The sequence below is a fragment of the Notolepis coatsorum genome (assembly GCF_963971535.1).
Source record: "Notolepis coatsorum genome assembly, chromosome: 14".
In the NCBI taxonomy this organism is placed as follows: Eukaryota; Metazoa; Chordata; class Actinopteri; order Aulopiformes; family Paralepididae; genus Notolepis; species Notolepis coatsorum.
In genome coordinates, this window is record NC_140178.1 from 15471695 (window position 1) to 15482159 (window position 10465).

Below are 10465 nucleotides of genomic sequence, written 5' to 3' on the forward strand. Positions count from 1 at the left end.
TGTAGTCTCTGATTTAGCCTCTCCGCAGTGTATGCTGCTCCTTCCCGGTGGCTGGGTCTCGCTTGGACCGGTTGGGGAAGGGGGTCTGCGGGGGGTATAGACCTCGTCTGTTGGTCAAGTTCAGGGTCGCTTACTCGGCTAGGGGATGCCGCCCTGGAGTGATGTCTAGACGAGTTCCTGGAGCCTCTGGTGGAGGGAGGGGGTGTTGTCCTTCTGATCAGCTGTTCTATTAGTTGCGCTTGTGCTCTGTCGCGCTCGGCTTCGCGCTTGGTGAGATCCGATTCTCTCTGGGCACCGGTGGCGGCGCGCTGGGCGTCGGCCCGGTCTCTTGCCATATTCTCTTCCATCTGAATGCGTCTTATTTCCAGGCGTATGTGCTCTTCTTCGCTCCGTTGCTGTATCTGCAATCGATCGCGTTCACCCTGGAGTCTATCGCGTTCAGTAGAGGCTTTCAGGCTGACGAGGAATGCCTGCTGTAGTGTCCTCTCTGCCTCGCTGGGAGAAGACGGTTGTATAGGGGAGCCGTCCCTTGGGGTACTCCGTGCGGAGTCTTGGAGCTCTATCTCCACGGTGCTCTCCTCATCTTCTTCCGTGCCGAGTTCTCTCTCGGTAGTGTTGTCTTCCTCCCGGGACTCGTCGGGGACTACTTCTTCGGTATTGGCGGGGTGTAAAGTCATGTCTGGTTCCCCCTGGTCCCCACCGTGAGCTGGGTCAGTTACGTTAGAACCCATAGGGGCCTCTATGGTCGGGGTAGCCTGGTCGTTAGGGTTAGACATAATTTTACTTTCTAGTTTTACCGCGTTTACTGTTGGTAGAAGACTAGGTTGTTGACTGACAGCGTAAGCCTCTAGGTACTGAGGGAGCTGTCGTTTGCGCCGTGGGCGTTGTTGGTTAGGAGGATCGTTTCGTGGAGTGTTCATCATAGGCCATTTTAATATTAATAACACTATATTAATATTACACTGATTACCATCCGGCTCGAAGGACCAATTGTAACTGAGGGGTACAATTCCCTGACTGTATTGTTAGATATGATACTTACTACCACTACCTCTTGTACTTTAGACTCTGGCCACCCAGTACTAGGTATAAATAATTATGATAAACACTCCCACCTGATGAAACGGATCCAACACAAATGTACCAAATCGAAAGTTTGAGTTTTAATACTAATACATAGCAAAAGGTATGTACAACGATCACTTAATTACATTTATGATTTGAAATAGTATGCACTTTTATGGCAAATGAGTATTCGTAGGTAGATCAATATCGAATGTCCAATCTCTGATTGCGCAGGAAGCAAATATACAACCTGGAATATTTAGGGAACAATAGCAATGATACTTGAATGATTATATAGCTGGATACACTAGGGGAAGGTTCCGACTGCTTGTAGGACAGCTGGAGGGGGGGGGTAGAGTCTGGCTGTATCCCGTCTGGCCGAGGGTATCCTGGGAGAGCCCACAGTCGTGCGACCCGGTGCCCAGCGATCCTCGATCCACAGATGAAAGCAGTTGGACTCTCTGTGGCCGGCGTCCTCCGGTCCACGATGGAGAGACGTGAGGAGACCTCGTCGTGTAGAGCGTCTTCTCACCTGTCGTCCTCTCCGGGGGGGGTATTTCCAACACACCGCAGTGTTGGCCTTTATCCATAGAATAATCAAAGTACTCAAAGCATAATCCAAGCCGGGGAAGGCTAGCCGTCGTCGGTAGAATAATCCAATATACAGGTCCACTCGCTCTTTGGCCTGGAGCTCCTCGGGTGCAGCTTCACGTGGGGTCAACCACCCTGGATAAGCGTCCAGCTGATGCCCGAAACGATGGGGGTGCTGATTACTATAGAACTCTTACCGCACGAGGCACTACATATGAATAGACTATTATTAGCTTAATAGAATACGTCCAACTCGACGATATAGTGCCAAATATGACTATTCAAATATTAATATACACGATGCCGATACTGGGCCGAATTGGCCTTACTGCCCACACGTGGTTCGCGGGGAGGCTTTTGCGTCTGTCACTCTGTTGGAGGGTAAGGAACTGGACTAAAGAAAGCTCTACTTTAATAGCGCAGTATATATACGCACTATGAACAAATAGTACCATTAGTGGTGCGGTAGACATATTCCTACGCGGAACTAGGACTTGTCCATACATGTTGAGCGGTACGATTGAACCTGGTCTGAGGGGTATGGCGACCTGGCACCAAGGTCTCGTCCAATGGTAGAATGGAGACTATTATGGGATGTTCAGTAGACTAGAAGGGATATTCAATGTATATTGTACAAGGAATATACAAGGGATATCAGGGGATATACAAATACAATTAAATATATATATATAAATAAATATATATATTCGGTTTAATCTGATCCTTCAGAACAGTATTAGTATGAACGACCAGCCAAGCTGATAGCAATGCGAGGAGCTGGGCTCGAACCCAGCGTCTCCTGCATTGGTGGTGAGCACCTTGCCCACTGCACCACCTAGCCGCCCCCTACTACAAATCTTGCAGGTCCAACCATTTTAATGAGTATATTTGTTTCTCCGGCAGAACTAACGTTAACGTTATTAATCCTGCGGCCGCACTTTATTTAAAAACAGCCAATCAAATCCCCATCAATGGAAAATGAACCCGCCCATACCCATGCTGATTGGTCCTTGTGCAAGACTAGAAAGTGGGGATCTTTGATTAAACACCTGCTATCAGAAGAATAGACGGTCAGAAATAAAGTTTTTACTTTTACTTTTTAGTACTTAAGTACATTTAAAAGTAGAAACTTTTTGACTTTTACTCAAGTGTGTTTTTAGCCAGATACTCTGACTTTTACTTGAGTACGATTTTGAGACGGTACCCATACTTTCACTTAAGTATAATTTCTGGGTACTTTTTACACCCCTGCAATTGTGTTAGTATGAACGACCAGCCAAGCTGGTAGCAAATCCTAGCAATGCCGAGAGCTGGGCTCGAACCCAGCATCTCCTGCATTAGTGGTGAGCGCCTTGCCCACTGCGCCACTTAGCCGCCTCACCAGTAATAAATCTGAGGGCAGAATGATAGACAGAGTCCAGCGGTTTAAGAGTTGACAACAACAAAAAAAACTCTCTTGACCAGCCTGTTCTCACTTTCCTCCACAACAAGTTAGGTTCAGGACAGGTAGAGTAGACAGGTGAAGATGGGGAGGCAGGATAGCCTAGACTCGAGCAGTGGTTCTCAAACTGTGGTACGCGTACCACTAGTGGTACTTGGTGGTACTGCTGGTGGTACTTGAAAACATTTACAAAAAAGCACAAAAAAAAAAAAAAAAATTACTATTTTTTTTTTATTATTTTTTAAACATAACATCAAATTAGACACACAGGCATTAACAGTAAACATCCAGTAAACATTTTCTTTTGCAGTCAGGCCACTGAACTTAGAAGCAGGCCAGGCCAGTGTTTCTGGTTGCGGTGGCGCGATAGTTAGATAACCTAAGTGGGGAACAACCAGGAGATCACTGTAACAGAGAGTAATGCAGTCTAAACAGTCATAAATCTTTAATTCAACTTCAGCCCTGATCATAACCATTTATTTTTAGATTTTTTGTAATGTCAGATAAAAAATCTGACATTACAAAAAATCCATCAAAATATGTGTTGCTGCTAATCATTGACACATGCCTAGCCTGTAACAATCCCCCCCAGAAAAATGTACTTTGCATTTGATATATTGAAAATATTTTACTTTTTGTGTGTTTTTTTTAACAATAATTTGTGATGCCATCACACAAACTGGCATTTAAAGGGTAAACATAAAAAAAAATTATTAAATATGTGTTTTCTTTTCTTTTTTACAATAATTTGTGATGCCCATCACAAACACCGGCATTTAAAGGGTAAAAATTCAAAAATTCCTGCACCAGAATGCAGGAAATTAAGTTTTTGTAACAAAATAATTGTGTGTGTGTGTGTGTGTGTGTGTGAGTGAGAGAGAAAATTATGGACAATCGCTTGCTGTGTGTGAGAGAGAGAGAGAGATAGAGAGAGAATTAAGTACATTTGCTGAAATACAGTTGTTCTTAATTTTCTCACTTGCTATGTGAGAATGTTAGTTATTATGTTCTCAATGCCCCTTGCATTTTATGAGTTGTGTGGAAGCGTTTGCTAGTTCTAGTGCTATCCCTTTGTACATTGTGGCTGTGTCTGACAAAAATTAACAATACATAATGGTATTAGGAATACATTTGCCTCCTGCGTGAACTGCGCATAGCTGAATAGACTGTATTTTAACGCCGGTCATATGGTGGTACTTGGAGAGCCAGCTACGTTCTCAGGTGGTACTTGGTGTAAAAAGTTTGAGAACCACTGGCCTAGAGGTAAAGAGGCTGGCCACTAGTAACCGAAAGCTCGTCGGTTCGATCCCCGCCACTGACAGGAGGGTGTATTCCAGCTATGATCTGGTGACTGAAAGGTGGCTGGTATTACATCTATGGTACCCACCATCTCTGCCTAAGGCACTGAACCCCAGAAACTGCTCTAGGGGTGCAGCACTGCCCTGCACTCTGACCTCTCTGATGAAATGCATACGTACTGTATGGGGGACTGTGTGTATGTGTAACTCGGAGGGTGTTACGACCCTGGCTCATGGGCACGCAACCTATGTGCAAACCAACACCAAAACCCTGTGCTCTAACTCGAAGTGCTACTATCTCAAGGAACTATTAATATAAATGTAAACTAAAGTACTAAGGTAAACCCAACGGACAAGGACTGGAAGAACCTGACAGCTCTTCTTCTAAGCACAGACACTGCATGTGTGTTACTAGGTCTGCCTTTAAAGCTCCCAGCAGGTAACCAATCAGCACTAATTGGCTAATTGGCAGCCCTCACCTGCATGCCCTGTGACACAGGAGTACTCAGGCCTGCCTGCACAGTGACACAGAAGTGATCAGCTCCTGGTACATAACAGAGGGATAGACAAAAAGACATAAAATAATCTTCTGTCTCCTTCTACTAAGATGTTTGTCCAACACGCAAACCTCAACACGTATAGGGAATGAAATGTCACACGTGTTTGCCTTTGTTCCTGAGGTCAGAAGGAAATGAATACCAGCCACTGGGCACAGGTGGCCCTGGGGGGAGGGGAACGTGTTGGTATGTGGAGAGAGCTGGCTGTCATTCATCCATCGGATCCGGGGAACGGAGAGAGAGAGAGAGAGAGCAAACGGGGAGATGTGTCTCTGCGGTCTCCCGCGAGCGCAGTGGGATCTGTCACTGGGTAAGGGTTGCTTGCTGGTGGCTTTTCCCAAGGTTACCAAGTTGGTGCAGAGCAAATCAGGCTGCTTTATATTTAGCCCTGTGAATGGCGCGCTACGGATTATGTCTTGGGGCCTCTCGGGTTTCGTCTTCGGTGATTTTCGTGGCACGGAGGGGGGGGGGGAGGGCTCCCGGCTGTGCGGGGGGGGGGGTGTCTGCTTTTCAGGTGAGGAGGAGCTGGCGACATCTCACTCTTGTTCCCAGGCCAGTCCCAGGAACAAGGTCTCCCTCCAATCAATCTGTGTCCCTCTTTCTCTCCTCGCCCCCTCCGCCGCCGCCGCCGTCTTTCAACGCACAAGTGTTTATAGGTCTCACGGGCTCTCTCTCTCTCTCTCCGCTCTCGGGAAGTGGACGGCTATTTGGTGAATCCAAGAAGAAGTCGAGGAGGACAGAGAGAGACGACCGACAGGGTTGAGGAGCTTACCGTATACCAGCGGACTAGGACTAGAGAGATCCGGGTGTCTCTCCCGGGAGCGTTGGGGCCCACATTACACCCCTCTGGCAGGCCCAAAGGGGGCCCTGGATAAACACAGCCTATGGATGCACTTGCCATAGAGGCCAAGGGTGCAAATGGTGCAGATGGGGAGAAGAAATCAGCACCGAGGGCGCGACCAAAACCTCCCAAAAAGGCCAAACGGATTGTTTACTTTGAGGTTGAGATCCTGGACCGGAAGACCAAGGAGAAGCTCCTATTGCTGGACAAGGTGAGCGTCTTTACTTGGAACATACACACACAGTTATTATTTGTGTGATATTATAAATACAGTATGTGATCATTAATTAAACTGCTTGGGCTTTGCCGGGCATAATAATGGCTATATGAGGACTACGACATAGCCTCAATGTTGTAATTGGCTCTGGTGCTTACTGGGCGTATCATTAGCAACATGAACATCATGATCAAGAGCAATCATTTTGTCCTTCAAGATGCAGAGATTGTCTCTGTCTGTCCCCAGAGTCGTTGTGTGATCCATGTCCGCTGCTTGGTACTGGCCTGGAGGTTTCAACTGAGTATAGAAGGATGGATGGAGGAAGAGCTATTGACACACGTTTAATTAAATGTAATTTAATAGAATTTCAAACCTTTATTTCAACTCGTGAGACACTGGTTGCTTTTATGCCCCCCCCCCCCCCCCCCCCCCAGCATAATCAAGATAATGATCTAATGAGAGAGAGAGACCATGTTCATTTGCTGGTGATTACATTCATGGTGTGATTCCAGGCGCGCTCACACATGGAAACACGTAGACACAGAATGTACGCGCTGACATGCAGTTATGGCATGCGTATAACTCCTCTGCCTTTAATTGCAGTAGTTTATCACCTCTGGGTTCGTTCCTTTTAAAGATTCTTTCTTTCTTTTTGGGGGGGAGTTTAAATTCCTTGTACAACTGGGGGGGGGGGGGCTAAACATAGGCAGAGTAAATACAGTGAGGGAAACATGTTTGCTTTAGCTCGAGAACTAGAGAGTCATCATTTTGACCAGACGGGTAATTTTACAGCCAATCATCTACTTCACAAGAGGCCAGGCCAAGAGCGGCCATTATTAAAGGAGCACGCCAACATTTTGGCCTAGCTTAGCACAATGAATGGAAGCGGACATGACCGGTTAGCCTTCGGGAGAGGTGTTAGTTGGACAATGCCTAGGCTAACCGGTCATGTCCGCTTCCATTCATTGTGCTAAGCTAGGCTAACGTGCAGCCAGATAGCTGTCTACTGAACGCACAGAGAGGAAACTGGTATCTATCTTCTTGTCTCTCTCTCTGGAGAAGACGGTAAGCTAATTTCCCAAAATGTTGACGTGTTCCTTTAACCGGCTCTTCTGTCGAGATAGTGTTGCAATCGGGAGGTGAAAAATCCCCTCGTCTGACTGGAATCCTCCGCTCTGGGGCCGCGGTGAGGATTCCACCCGGGCAGACGCTCATTTGTGTTTGGTAGCTTGTGTGAATTTTGTTGTGTCGAAGGAAAATGGCAGCTGCAGTGGAAAAGATGCAAGGCTTGCAAATTCCAAAAGAAATGGAAACATTTGCTGTATTTCCACGGTGAAAAAGAACACTGACGTCGTCTATATTTGTACGTTTCATTGCTCGCCGAGGAATGTGAATCTCCATACTCATATAACCTGTTAAAATGGTAGTTATGACACCACCATATCCCTGAATATACATTTACATTTACATGTAGTCATTTATCCAAAGCGACTTACAAGTTCTGTACAACAAGTCAGCAGGAAGGGTACAACTCTTACAGCTGAGTAACAGTGCTCATCAAAGTGTTGAAACTTGAGTGCTGCAGTGTTGAGTGCATAGTAGTAAAGACATAACATATTAGGAAGAGTGCATGACAGTAGAGACAGTAGGACAGTTCTTCTTTTCTTCTCTCATTTCAGATATTGATTGAAGATCTTGAATATATTATTTATATTTGTATACTATATGGATGAATGACGTTTTTCTTTGTGTTGTACAGGTGGAGCCAACTGCTACTATTTTAGACATCAAGGCGTTGTTCCATAAATCATGTGAGTATGTTTTAACAGACAGGCACAAGATGTCGCAAAAACCAGTCCTTTCACATTTTCTGTTCATTGCCTTTTTGACAGCAATACCTCGCTGACATACCGGCTGTAAACCAACGTCCTTGTGTTTTGTCAGATCCACAGTGGTATCCAGCAAGACAGTCCTTGCATCTGGATCCCAGTAAGTGTATCGCTGTGATCTTCCGTGTAGTAGTAATTGAGAGGGGCTATAGCCTACTGTACAAGGGGAGTGGCTTTACTGTGATCCCCCTGTGGTATTGCCTATCAGTGGTAATATGCTAAGCATACTCTGAATACCCATAGTATAAGGGCCCTTCACCAAAAAACAATGCTGATTTATTTTGCACATAATCTCACACACAATCCAAAAACTCTACACACATTCATTTAGTTTGACATAATATTATTGAGAGTAAATGAGTTTGAATATGGCCACCAGTGTTGTCATCGGGGGCATTGAATTCTGTGTTGATTACAGCTCAATGAAATGATGTAGATGAAAGAATTAGTGGTGGGACTCGATTACAAAATGTAATAAAATAAATTTGAGACTTTATAGTTAATTAATCTAAAATTAATCGCATTTTAAACGCATATCAATATTTAATTAAATTTCAATTTTTATGGCGAAAAGCAACATTTTCTATTCAAATGGATTTTGGTATACGAGTGAATCAATGAATATACATTATACATACTCTCAAGTCAAAACAAAGGACGTCCTCGTCCAAACGGCTTGTCAAATGATGCTTGCCGGATGTTTCGTCTTCTAACTCGAGACCCGAAGCACGCAATAGGTTGAGTGGGTGACGATCAAAAGGTGGCAAATTCACTTTCCAACAATGTAGGCCTATTGGTTGATCGGTGAAAACACAGCCAGGAGCCGACAGACGAGAGCAAAGTTGTTTGTCATTTAAAAGATTTGATTAACATCAAATCCAGCATTGTAGTGCTATGGTGGTCATTTCTCAGCAATGGCCTTAACCCTTTCACTACCACACTACAGAAGGTTAACCTTTCACTACCACACTACAGACGGTTAACCTTTCACTACCACACTACAGACGGTTAACCTTTCACTACCCACTACAGACGGTTAACCTTTCACTACCACACTAGAGACGGTTAACCGTCTGTAGTGTGGTTGTGAAAGGGTTAACCCTTTGTCGTGTGGTAGTGAAAGGGCTAACCTTCTGTAGTGTGGTTGTGAAAGGGTTACCCTTTGTCGTGTGGTAGTGAAAGGGTTAAGGATAAACAGATACCAGTGTTTATATCACCTCTCTGTCAGAGAAGATCAACACACAGGATGCAATGATGGATACCGTCTGTAGCATCAGTAATACATCTGAGGGCAGAATGATGGACCGTGTCTAGGGGTTTAAGAGTGGAAGGAGCTGTTGTTCTGTAAACAACACTGATAGAAAAACTGTTTCAACAATCCCTTTCCTACTAACCATAGGGAAGCTGGTTCTGTTTCAGTAGAACAACCCAATGTTGTGTCCCAGTTTTCTGGCAAGATTGTCCACGTGGTATTCAAATGTAATTATATTTAGGTACTGACTATCTGTATGTCATGTATGTCATATATGTCTATATGAATTGAAAATGGGGGACCCTGATGGAAACAAGACAAACGTCTTTCTCAGGTCTGCATCCCTTAACAATTGTATGTATTGAGCCGTACTGTATTGTACCCATTCTGCAATCTGTTAAATAAAGTTTTCATTCATTCATTCATTCAGGTGAAATGCCCCTTTAAAGGAACACGTCAACATTATGAGAAATGTGCTTACTGTCTTCTCCAGAGTCAGACAAGAAGATTAGATACCAATTTTTTCTCCTTCTTCTCCTGTGGTTTAATAGAAAGCTATCCAGCCACAAGCTAGCCTATAGCTCAGTGCAAATGAGTACTACTGAGTAATAGTGCTATTCAGATGTATGTACAGAGTTGTAATATTAATATGTACAGTGATATAGGTATAAAGACACTGGACAGCAGTGTAACTCGAGGAGGTAAGGGATATGTAAGATATAATTATATAGTAGATATGTGCAATGAGGATGTGAGTAACTCGTCATCACTGATCATAACACGGTGCTCTCTGTGGTGTTTCTTAGAGCTAAGAGTCTGAAGGATGAGGAGGTGCTGCAGACACTCCCTGTAGGAACAACAACCAGCTTCTACTTCCATGACCTCGGCTCCCAAGTCCAATGGGGAACTGTGAGTAGACTGGTAGATATAGACATGTATGTGAGGTCAATGTCTCTCTCTCTCTCTTCCTCTCTCTCCTATCGCTGCTGGCGGACAAAACTCATAACTAAATTTTTTTATTTTTTATTTTTATATAAATCAACTCCGTAGATCATCCTCCATATGTGTGTGTGGTTTACAAAGTTATAAACAATGGGAAAGCATTAAACCGATCATCTGTCTAAACCTCCTAACTCTATTCGCCCTCAAATCTGTGTTCGTTTTTTTCATCTGCTGAAAAGTTGGCTTTTTGGAGTTATGAGGTTTTGTCCCGTCAGCAGCGCTATGCCTTTCTCTCTCTTTTCTCCCCTCTCTCTTCTCTCTTCTCTTCCCTCTCCCCCTCTCTCTTTCTCCCTCTCCTCTTTCTCCCCTCTC

The 10465-nt window shown here is 44.6% G+C and overlaps 1 protein-coding gene across 1 annotated transcript in view; it reads left to right on the forward strand.

Moving 5' to 3' along the window:
- The first annotated feature begins 5552 nt into the window (after positions 1-5552).
- The window catches only part of tecra (trans-2,3-enoyl-CoA reductase a), a 42507-nt gene continuing 37594 nt past the window's right edge, over positions 5553-10465 (forward strand). The window contains exons 1-4 of the mRNA XM_084328494.1: positions 5553-6004; positions 7770-7821; positions 7955-8003; positions 9958-10060. Of these exons, the coding sequence (XP_084184620.1) occupies positions 5837-6004; positions 7770-7821; positions 7955-8003; positions 9958-10060 (372 nt within the window). The 5' untranslated portion in view covers positions 5553-5836. The remainder of the gene's footprint in view (positions 6005-7769; positions 7822-7954; positions 8004-9957; positions 10061-10465) is intronic.